At 42.8% G+C, this 12,500-nt stretch overlaps 1 protein-coding gene across 1 annotated transcript in view; it reads right to left on the minus strand.

The window, feature by feature from the left end:
- st7l (suppression of tumorigenicity 7 like) overlaps nucleotides 1–12,500 on the minus strand; it is a 47,764-nt gene that overhangs the window by 9,408 nt on the left and 25,856 nt on the right. The window contains exons 13-14 of the mRNA XM_063215697.1: nucleotides 11,689–11,781; nucleotides 9,090–9,229 (exon numbers count right to left, since the gene is read on the minus strand). Of these exons, the coding sequence (XP_063071767.1) occupies nucleotides 9,090–9,229; nucleotides 11,689–11,781 (233 nt within the window). The remainder of the gene's footprint in view (nucleotides 1–9,089; nucleotides 9,230–11,688; nucleotides 11,782–12,500) is intronic.

Consider the following 12,500-nt stretch of genomic DNA (forward strand, 5'->3'; position numbering starts at 1 on the left):
ACATTACACACTGCATAGCATAGGTAGCTCAAGATGGTGATCCCCAACCTTTTTTGTCTTCTTTACTCACTAAAGCTACGTTCACAAAACGCTGCTAGTTACTATCTTCTCGCTCGCCTACTTGCCACTCTCTTATGGAACGTTCGCTAAACGTTCCCGCGGCTTTAACTGCCAATGCACAGGCGAGAAGTACTGAACTCTGCATTCCAATTGGGTAAGCCCTTGGGTCCCATCCAAAATGCAGACTCCTGTCCTCAGCCTGTGGGCTTGCGTTTTGCTGACGCCCCGCCTTCGGGGAGAAAACAATTATGTTTTACCACCGTCAACCTTGTCACAAAACTTTTCGGGAACTATTCTTCATTCACCATCCCGATTGCAAATGAGAAAATGACATTGGAATTGCGCTTATGTGAGACTTAAATACCCCTCTGTCGTCAGTGGCGTCATGACAAGGCCACAAGCAGGCAAGGGAGCAAATGGAGGACGGCAGTTAAGATATTAGAAGGAAACTCTTTTGTCGTACCATGAGTACCCCCTCACTCACGCGTTATATATCTTCCTCTATCTCAATGTGACTATGCTCCATACCAGCGCTCGAAATTAACGGTGTCCCGAAGTCCCGGGGACCATAAAAAATGTTGTGGGGACACAAGTTATCATTTCTGGGACAATGCCGGGACAGTCCAAAAATATAAATGAAAAGATTCAAAAAGTAGGCTATTATATTTGCAAAGCCATCACACTGGGACATTAACTCAACACCAACCATCAGCGAAAATAGCAACAGAAAACTTTCCTATAAACGTCCGCATTGTGTTCTAGAATGTTGATTAAGATTTCGCAGCTGCGACTGCAAGCGCGTTGTTCTTCGGACCGCTGCTGAGAGGTTGTCCCGTTGGTTATGCCATTTCACCCTGAACTAGAAATGCTCTCATAGAAAACGGGCTATGGATAGTTGATTTTGCAAGCCAACAAGGATATATTCCAGTAGACATGGTTAAGCTGTGAGAGGAATGGAGTTCGGTTTTGCTAATATTTCAGGTAAGCAAAGCAACAGCCCCAAACAATGCGCAGTTGTCTGTGGCCACCTGTCGCGTGCTTATCTGCCCAAAACACCAGAAACGCGAGCTGGCTCTAAAGTAGGCCTAGATTAACCCTCATTCATACATATCAGAAACTGCCTGTAAATTACTTTCCAGTAACAAATAGTTAGGGAAACGGCAAGCAAGCTAACAGAGTTGTTAGCAGGCGCGGAGTGGCCGTCGGGAGATCGGGGACTTGTCCCGGTGGGCCGCGGCCGTGAAATGTAATAATGCGGCCGCACTGCGTTCTTAGCCGGCCCTAAAGTTTTGAGATTGTACTTATAAGCACTGACTTTTCACTTTCCACTTCCCTATTTTACAATCTGGCTGACTAGCCAGTATTTATACCGTATACCAGACGGCAATACCTCACTGACGGTGTCAAACAGTAAATTGGCCACACCCCTTCTCTACTGATAATTTTCATACACCGTAGATCGCGGAAGTTTACAAGATCTTAGTAACACAGTTTCGTTTTCAGTATTTGAAGAACCTGTGATATGTATATTGGTTACCAAAGGATGGAAATATTAATAGATTATGATTTATTTTCCGATTTCCACACGACTGTTACAGTTTACAGTCTTTCTAGTCCAGATTCACTTGCTCTGTGGTTATTGACTTGGGTTACGAACAGACTCCACCAAGTGGTAAGGAAGATAACTGCACCTAATAGAAGCAATGGGTTTTGTTTTGATTTGTTAGACCTACCAGTATATCTCCTTATAGTCGAAATAATATTATTATCATACATATATTTATATGTGGTACATTTAGGATGTAGCCTATGTCTGAAGAAATGGAACAAAATAATTACCACACAAGATTCTGATCTGACCAGTGCTGGGTGTGTAGGCTAATAAGCTGTGGATTAAAGTAGAGTGATTGCAAGAAACAAAGACATTTGCTGCGACGAAGACAGCGTTTTAAGGTAGGCCTACACCGTTTGGTTATACATTTTGTTGACTTATGGTTGTGGTTTGAAGTAGCTAAGTTTGGCTTATTTGCTGCATGGTGGGTTTATTGCACAATGTAGACAGACTTTTTGTAAGCTATAGGCTACTATACTATTAATATACTATTGTAAGCCTACTCTTCTAAAAATCCCCACACTCAAAACTTTGTGCCCATGCTCATCCTGTCTTCCTTAAACGATATTTCAATTTCAAACTGTCAAAATGACAGTGGAGTGCACATTTGCATGGAACAGTAGCGTGATGTAGCCTAACCTAGGCCTATGAATGCTTTGGACTGTGATGATGGCTCCAGTGGTGTAGTCTACTTTTTGAAGTGGGTATACTGTATATTTGAACATTTTTTGATGTGTGTATAGTCTACTGTATACATTTGTGCTATTGTAAATAATGGATCAATCAATTTTAAGTGGGTATACTGTAATCCCTGAAATTTTGAAATGAGTGCGTACCTGCGTTTTACGTAGACTACACCACTGGCTGTGCATTTCATCAAGGTGTAGGCTACAATTCTCCACTTCAGGTTGATATTTTGACAACACTAATGTCCACATGTAGTACGACTGCAGATTTCGTGGCTTTTGTCTTTTTGGTTAGGAAACCATGTTCGCTTTGTTTTTTTTGTTTTTTTTTAAAGAGGGCCGCCAAGGGGAAAATTCTCCCGGTGGGAAAAGGTGGGCCACTCCGCCCCTGGTTGTTAGCCAAGAACGTCAAGCAGTTTCATTCAAATGTGGCTGAAAATGAAGGCGCAGTCGCTATATTCTGAACATTGTCATACAAACGCAGTTATTTAATTAATGTTGAAGTATCCGTCTTATTGTTTCTGTGCTGGTAAAAGCAGAAATGCCTAGTAGCCAAGGTCTAATTGAAAAGGGAAAAAGTCCACCTTGACTTCATTGATTACAAGCACGAAGAACGCGCTTCCATTTTACAGCATTGCCAGCGCATTTCTCTCCAATCCCTCTCTTTCTCCCCCTCCCCTCCCTCTCCAGTCCATGCTAGCCTCTCTCCCTCTCTTTCTCGAAAGTGTGCGGTCGTAGTTTTTTCTCTTGTGCATTTATTCTTAGGTTATCAAATTGTCTTGATGTCAATGTCAAGTGAATTTAAAGCGGAAAGGAAACGTCTTGCAATGCGTTGTCATACTCCTGATGCGGCCCAAAAACCTACCGCATCTTCTTCCACCTAGCCTGATTATCATCGACTTTCACATCTCTTCGAGACTGGCTGAAGCTGTTGCATCACTAGTAGTTGAGCGGCTACAGGAAAAATCGTGCAAATTATGATACAAGCGTGAAATTCGGCAAGTATGTGCTCAAGACCCATATGATCAAATCTACCCGATTGGCCACTTGAAATGGCGGCCATTTTCCAAGATGGCCGCCAAAAAAGACCCCAGAAATGGATTTATTGCATAGAATTGACCTAGAAAATTATGATACAAGCATGAAATTCAACATGTATGTGCTCAAGAACAGTATGATCAGATCTACCTGATTGGCCACTTGAAATGGCGGCCATTTTCCAAGATGGCCGCCAAAAAAGACACCAGAAATTGATTTATTGCATGTAATTGACCTTGAAGATTATGATACAAGTATGAAATTCAACATATATGTGCTCAAGACCAATACGATCAAATCCACCTGATTGGCTTCTTCAAATGGCGGCCATTTTCTAAGATGGCCGCCAAAAAGGACCCCAGAAATAGATTTATTGCAGAGAATTGACCTAGAAAATGATGATACAGGCATGAAATTCAACATGTATGTGCTTAAGACCAATACGGTCAAATCTACCTGATTGGCCACTTGAAATGGTGGCCATTTTCCAAGATGGCCGCCAAAAAAGACCCCAGAAAGTGATTTATTGCATAAAATTGACCTAGAAAAGTATGATACAAGCATGAAATTCAACATGTATGTGCTTAAGACCAATACGATTAAATCTGTCTGATTTGCCATTTGCAATAGTGGCCATTTTCCAAAATGGCCCCCATGAAAAACTCTAAAAATGGATTTGTTGCACAGAATTGAGAAAGGAAATTATGATACAAGCACAACCAAGAAATTTGGCAGTTATGTGCTTAAGACCAACACAATACATTCTAAGTGTTTTTTCAGTTTAAATGCCGGCGATTTTCCAAGATGGCCGCCAAAAAAATACCATAGAAATGGATTTGTTGCACAGGATTGATCAAGCATCAATTTTGGCATGAATGTGCAAAAAAAACAATACAATCAAATCTTCCTGACTAGCCACTTGAAATGGAAGCCATTTTATAATATGGCCACAAAAAGGCTGAATTTAGCCCAGAGGTGACCCAAAAAAATGATGATACAAGTATGTAATTTTGTGTGTTTGTGCTTAAGAGCAATAGGCCTATAATCAAATCCACTCATTTGCAACTTGAAAATGTATGGTAGCCATTTTTAAAGATGGCCATCAAAGAAGACACTAGAACTTCATTAATTGCAATTAATCTAGCAGATGTGGCCCAAATCAATGTTAACATTCACTGTTTGAATTTCCAATGATTTCATCATAGAAGGAAACACAATCAAGCAAAATGGCACATAACTATAGGCTACAGAGGGTAACCCCGGCTCTCTGAGGCATATTAACCAGACATCTCACTATGGGTAACGCCCGCGACCATTTGCCGAAACTTACTTTCAATCATGCCGTCAGGCCAATGAGTTGCATGGCTGGGGATCCCTCCCCCTTGGGATATAACCCAGCCACGCTGGGATCTGAGCTCCAATCTGAGGCAACTAAACTTTGAGCTCGGGGGTGAGCGGGACAATCTAGTGAGATGTGTCGTTCATCTCCCTCAGAGAACCAGAGTTACCCTCGGTAACCTACAGTTCTCTTGATGTCGAAACACTCAACATCCCACTATGGGTATTGAAAAACTCCAGATTGAGTTGCCTTTACCTAGAATGCACAAACAAAAGCTTGGCCGGGGCACAGACCATTCTCCTTCCGATGCCCAGAGCTGTTGAAGGTGAAGAGGCAGCGTCCATCAGCAGCGATAAGCATCATGCTCACCCAACGCGCAGCCCGAGACGCAACAGTCGCCCCAGGGCCCAGGGTCTTCGTTCCGAACCCGGAGAACAGAGGCTAGGCACCAGACGCACAAAGGCAGCTTCCGGACATCCAATACCACGGAGAGCACGCAGTGGAGGGAACCCAGGGCACGGAAACCACCCGTCTGGGTGTAACCGATGTACAGGTGGAGCCCACAGAGGTGTAGCGAGGCCCCCTATACCAAGTGGTATTCCCCAATGGCAAACCAGGCCTTGGCACAAGGGGGAATTTCCAGCATGTTCAGTACACAACATCCGCAGGTGCAACTGTGCTGGCAGAAAAGACCATTCTCCAGCAGGGCCGCAGGTCCAAGTTGCGGATGGAGAACCAAGTAGCAACCACCACCACAGCCAGCTGGCCAAGCCAGCCCCAATAGATATCCGTTTGAGGGCACACACTATGGTTCCCAAAGTCCAAGGGGGACATCAAAGATACACTTACCCTCGATTATGCATCCTGGTCGAGCAGGGGCCTGATATACTTCATTGGAGAAGTATGGTCTAGCTAACCACGGTCGCCCTACCCAGGGACAGCACTCCAGGCAGCACAATTGACACTCGCGCTCCTGCTGAGCGAATGAGACACACACAGTAAGGGGTGACCGACCCAAGGGAGACACGTGTAATGCGTCCTATTAGGAGAGGCGAGGATCCAGGTGGCCTTGACACGATCAGCCTTCTCACCCTCGGGTAGAGGGCGCAACTGACTAGAAAAGTTGCGTTCCACAGAATGTTCCACAGCCTCTGGGAGGAGGCTCTTATCTTTGAATGTTCCAGGCTGACAAGCCAAAGCCATTATGTGATAGCTAAATCAAACATGTCAATGTCAAGTCCAGAGCAAATAAACTAAATTCATGACAATGCTTGTTTCTGGTGTACCTTTTGTTTAACAGCAATATCGAGAGAACCACGAATTGTCGTTATTGACATATTATTACCGCAGTGTCATCGTATTATTAGCATCTCATAACCTTCGGGGTGGGGGGTGGGGAGGCACTGCCTCCATTGATATTAAATTAAGAACTGGCATTAGCATGTCATCACCATGCTATTTGTGTGTCATACTGTGAGTGGCTTATGTGTCATTGCAGAACATTTTTAATATTTGTATCACTTCATCATCCATGCTAACATATTTAAGGAGAGTGAACAATTATTTCCACCAAATTTGCAATTTGCACATATGAAATTTGCAAATTTCTAGGGTCTTTTTGGCAGCCATCTTGGAAAATGGCCAGCATTTTAAGTAGCAAATAAAGTAGACTTGATTGTAGGCCTATTGGTCTTAATCACATTCAAGCCGAATCTGTGCAATAAATCATTTTCTAGGGTCTTTTAGTTTTTTGGCAGCCATCTTAGAAAATGGCCGCCATTTCAAGTGACTAATTGGGTAAATTTGATTGCACTGGTCTTAAGCACGTACATGTTGAATTTCATGCTTGTATCATAATTTGCTAGGTCAATTCTATGCAATAAATCAATGTCTGGCGTCCTTTTGGCGGCCATCTTGGAAAATGGCCACCATTTCAAGTGGCCAATCTGGTAGATTTGATCGTATTGATCTTAAGCACATACATGTTGAATTTCATGCTTGTATCATAATTTTCTAGGTCAATTCTATGCAATAAATCAATTTCTAGTGTCTTTTTTGGCAGCCATCTTGGAAAATGGCTGCCATTTCAAATGGCCAATCAGGTAGATTTGATCATATTGGTCTTAAGCACATACATGTTGAATTTCATGCTTGTATCATAATTTTCTTGGTCAATTCTATGCAATAAATCCATTTCTGGGGTCTTTTTTGGTAGCCATCTTGGAAAATGGCCGCCATTTCAAGTGGCCAATCAGGTAGACTTGATCGTATATGTCTTAAACACATACATGTTGATTTTCATGCTTTTATCATAAATTTCTAGGTCAATTCTATGCAATAAATCCATTTCTGGAGCCCTTTTTGGCGGCCATCTTGGAAAATGGCCGCCATTTCAAGTGGCCAATCAGGTAGATTTGATTGTATTGGTCTTAAGCACATACCTGCCAAGTTTCATGCTTGTATCATAATTTGCACGATTCAAGCCAAATTGGCCTTGTAGCCGCTCTACTATAGGAGGGCACGGCCTGGCTATCTTCCACCGGCATGCCCATCACAACCAGTGGCCAAAGTCAGACTAGGTTAGACTATTGCCACTTTTTAACTAAAGCTAAACAGACACTGAATTGTTATTGATATGTAGTAGACTAAATGAAAGCTGTTTTTTTCTGTAGGCTAAATAGGCTACAACAGAGTAACAGGCTGTCTGTAATAGAGTCTACAATAGCCTACATGATGGGTAGGCTATATTGGTGCATAAAGCAATCAGTTTGACAAATATAATGTCATTGAATGCAGATTTCCTCATATCACCATGCTCATATATTCTTGAAAAACGAAATGTGCACGGTTACTCAAGGCATTTTTCTATACAAGGCACAGATGTTCATGATTTAACACACCCTCATTTTTTCTTAAAGACCTGAATTCACAGTTGCACTGCGGAAAAAAAAACATAATCACACATGAAATTGAACGTGGACATAATTTACCACTTATTTAGGCGCAAAAAAAATGGGGACACTTCTGGTTACATTCGGGACAATACAAAGTGGAATCCGGGACCATTGCGGGACACAAAGGAAAAAAGTTAATTTCGAGCCCTGCTCCATACCTTTGTTATTATTAAATTTTTTCCATGTACCCCCTGCAATATGTTGGTGTACCCCTAATAGTACATATACCCCTGGTTGGGAATCACAGGCTTAAGATAAAAACAAAACAAAAAAAGACACATGGGGTTTGCCGTAGACCACCAGACCGCTCTGAGAAATGTGGCAGCACTTACAGGCTTGCGCTCCTCTCAATGGTGTTGAGGGAGGCAAGTAAACAGGACATTTTGTCAGTCAGTCAGTCAGTCAGTCAGTCAGTCAGTCAGTCAGTCAGTCTGTCTGTCTGTCTGTCTGTCTGTCTGTCTGTCTGTCTGTCTGTCTGTCTGTCTGTCTGTCTGTCTGTCAGCTCTTGGAGCTTTGGCTGCCCACTGCTCGCCAGCCAGCCTGAGGGGCCGATAAACACCTTTTTCACTGAGTCAGGAGAGCTACTGGTGCCAGCATCCTGACATGGCACTCATGCCAACGGGCAGGAGGGGGTGGGGGGGGAAGGAGAGAGAGAGAGAGAGAGAGAGAGAGAGAGAGAGAGAGAGAGAGAGAGAGAGAGAGAGGGAAAGAGAGACAGACACACTGCCCTGATGCTCACCACGTTGAGCTCATCCATGCCAGCAGGTTTCCATGGGTCTAGCACCAGAGGCCCACGCCAACAAATACAAACAACTGCTAAGCTCTGACTCGGGAGATTGCCACGGCCTCTGCTCCTTTCTTCTTCTTTTTTCCCCCCAGTTCTTCTCTCCCTCTATCTCTCTCTCCCTCACTCGACTCTACTTTTCCTATTTTTTGTCTGTCAGCCTTTCCCCTTTTCCATTTTTTTCCCGGTATTTTTTTCGTCATAGATTCACCCAATCTTACCTACACACTTTGTCCACGTCTCTATCCTCTTTCATTTTGCAGTTCTTTACTCACAAAGTATCCTCATTTCCCAATTGTGTGCGTTTCCCAATTTTGGTGTGTGAATTTTTTGCATGTGTCTGCAATTATGTGGGTGTGCAGACTACACATTCATGAGAGTGAGTAAGAGAGTGATTGAGAGAGTGTGTGAGTCTGCATGCATGTGTATTCATGTATGTGTAAGTGTGTGTGTGTGTGTGTGTGTGTGTGTGTGTGTGTGTGTGTGTGTGTGTGTGTGTGTGTGTGTGTGTGTGTGTGTGTGTGTGCTGATGGGTGTGTGTGTGTGTGTGTGCTGATGGGTGTGTGTGTGTGTGTGTTTGTGCGCCTGTGTAAGTGTGTGTGTATCCAGTACGTACGGCTTTGGCAAAGACCCCCATGAGCTCTGGGAAGTGGTGTGTGAGCATGGCCAGCATGGCGGTGAAGGAGCACAGGCCGGCCGTGAAGAGGATGAAGAAGGGCAGCTCCTTCTTGGGGTACACAGACACCTCGTGGAACGCTGAAATTACACACACACACACACATATGTAAGTGCACAAACACACACACACACACACACACACACACACACACACACACACACACACACACACACACACACACACACACACACACACACACACACACACATAGGTATGCGTATGGGTGGGAGACGTGGCGCCTTGTTTTTTCGTAACATTGGTTAAAAACCTACAAAACTGTTATTTTCCTTTAAAAAACAAATGTCAATGAAAGAAGAGGTGGTACATTATGTTTCATATTAGTCTTAGATGAGAAGAAACATTTTTGTTAAGATTTATGTAAAGGTTTATATTTCAAATTTCCTGCGGTGTGACTAACATTAATGAAACAATATATAATAATATATATATAAATTAACCAACAACATTTTGAATAATGTATGAAGCATTTGGCATGATTGCATAAATCTTAACTTTAGATTAAGATATGTGAATGTGGAAAAAAACTCAAGACAGTAATATTAACTACAAGTTCAATTTCGTAACACAAATTGCGTCCTGTGGGGTGACATGTATGTCAATGTTTGTGAATGGGCAGCTGCAAGGCCAACTACAAGGGTCTTAAAGACTGGCTCCTAACCAGTCAGTACCTCAGTTATTGGAGAGTGCTGTGGAAGTTTAAGGTGACTCATAACCTCTTAATATGTCTTCATATTGCAATCTTTCTGTCACGCAATGCTTAGGTTCATTTTATGGTGTCCTGTGGTGTGACTGCTCTTATAGGAGGAAAAAAAAGTTTTTTTTATTAATGAAAACACATATTAAGATTAAACACAATATCATTATCAAGTTAGCATGAGCTCAGATGTCAGTCATGTATACAAAAGGATTAAAATGGCCATAATGCCGTGAATTCCCTGTGGTGTGACTCCATTTTCCTGCGGTGTGACATGCCTATGCTATGTGTTGATGCAGGACACATTTTCCCAAAAATGGCAAAAATAAGGTGAAATTCTACAGACCACTAAGTGCTTTATTTTTTTCAATTTTTTTTCCAATTTTTATCCATCATTTTTTTCAGGAATTTGAAAAACTTTTTTTTTTTTTTGCGTTACGCCCTTAAACGTCAACCACCCGTATGCATATGTGAGAACACACAAATTCATGTTCAGGTGCCAGTTTGTGTTATTGTCCGTGTAACAAGTATTCACTTGTATGGTTAATAGGTGTACAGAACGTATTTGCTGTCCAGTGGATTTCTAGCCATATTAGGGGGCAAACGATTAATGAAAAAGTTAACAATATGAATGGAATTGCCTTAGTTTGTCTGCTAAAATAAGTCCAAAAAGGGGGTCCCCGCTGAAAAAGTTTAGGAACCACTGGTATAAGGTGATGTGATGTTTATGCTGATGTGTGAAGTAAGGATTACAAGTAGGCAAAGGAGGAGTTTTTTAAAAAAAAATATGAGAGAGGATAGGAAGAGTTGACGACGGTGCGAAAGAGAGGAATGGGGGGAGGGGAGGGAAGTGAGAGACAGCTTGATATCAAAATTTCATACTTTATTACTTTCTCACAGCTAAAGCCATTTTGCGAAAGCCACACTCTGCCAATGTTAAAACCAGATGTGCGTAAACGCAGGCAGAATGGGAAAAATAGTGCTATTCGGAGCTCAAATTGCCTATCTGTACACATTGCTGGACATGTCATGGCTAGCGCACGGCACGCACGCACGCACGCACGCACGCACGCACACACACACAGCAGTGACAACATGGGTAGTGACATGAACATCGCCACAGCAAGCAGCGCATTGTAATCTAATGCTGGAGTAACGTCCTCAGCAATAACCACAGTGTGCCAATCCAAGGTGGAGAAAGGGAAAAAAGAAACCCTGCCAAGGTTTCCAAATAAAATAGATTACACTAGAAAATAACATCACACCCAGATATGTTGAGCGTGTGCAATATACAGTATGCATACCTCCACCATAGCCTGATTATCATCGACTCTCAAATCTCTTCGAGACTTGGTCTGACCAAGAGCATAACAATGAATGTGTCCCAAACGGCATGGTTGTCCCACCTCCCTAGGTTTGCTGCTGGTTGACTGGTTTTGAAGTGGGTGGAGTTCCCAATTTTTCTGGAAATTATATTTACATTGCTCATGGCCTGATAAGAAGCAACGCTGAAGGTGTTGCATCACTAGGAGGGAGTGGCCTGGCTATCTCCACCAGGCCTTCATAATGACTGTATTAAAATGTGACAATAGCTCCTAACTAATCAATTGTTTAACTGCTAAGTATTAGTGTTTACTGTTGTATTTCTCCTCGCATACACTAATTAACTATTTTACTTGAACGTGTGTTCAATCTCTACCTCATTGTGAACTTGTCTCCAGTTTGTTCGTCTGTCGACACAAACATAGTATTGTAATAGACAGAGAGTTTTGAGTTCATTTGAGTTCATTTGAGAAGAGTTTGAGTTTGAGAGGAACTCACATGGTAGCAGCTCCCGGTCTGCTGTCTCTGTGCAACCTGGGTAGGGGTAGAATAGGTGGCCCTTCTCTAGAGGGTAGGGAATGATCCGGAAGGCTGAGGAGAGAGCGAGAGAGAGAGAGAGAGATGGGGAAAAAAATGTAAACGAGTCAATCAGGCCATCATCAGTGAACTCTTCCTCTGTCCGCAACTTATGGTATATCAGCAGAATGAGTGACATTTCTTCACAGACATAACTGTACTTGGAATCAATTACACTGGGATTACTAATTACAATTGATAATAGTACTTCATTTTATTTGAAAGTCTCACAGGATGAGGATCGAGCTTAGAGCTTAGTTTCACATAGAGCTCAGTTTGGCTCAATCATCTCTCCTCTTCTCTGACACTTCATCACTAAATGCTAGTTGTAAAATCCCCCCCCCATGTGCATGGTGGAATATTTTCAATAGCTGTGGACCAGGAGGAGCGTTGGAGTGTTTTTCTCTCTCAGCGGGCCACAGTGTTGAGCTCTTGTTTTGAGTGTAGTGTGGCGTCCTCTACGGCAGCGATTCCCAACCTTTTTTTGTCTTGCGTACCCCCAAAGCCTTTTTGTTTGTACCATGAGTACCCTCCCACTCATGCTCTATGTCTTCTCCCCTATCCCAATGTCCCATTAATTTGTTATTATTACATTTTTTCAAGTACCCACTGCAGTGTGTTCATGTACCTCTTGTGGTACACGTACTCCTCTGTACAGTTCTACGGCACTGATTTCCGAATAGGGGTTACCACGAAGGGGTGCGCGAGCACACAGCAGAGGGGTATGTGGAAAA

This window comes from Engraulis encrasicolus, chromosome 14, assembly GCF_034702125.1.
Source record: "Engraulis encrasicolus isolate BLACKSEA-1 chromosome 14, IST_EnEncr_1.0, whole genome shotgun sequence".
NCBI lineage: Eukaryota > Metazoa > Chordata > Actinopteri > Clupeiformes > Engraulidae > Engraulis > Engraulis encrasicolus.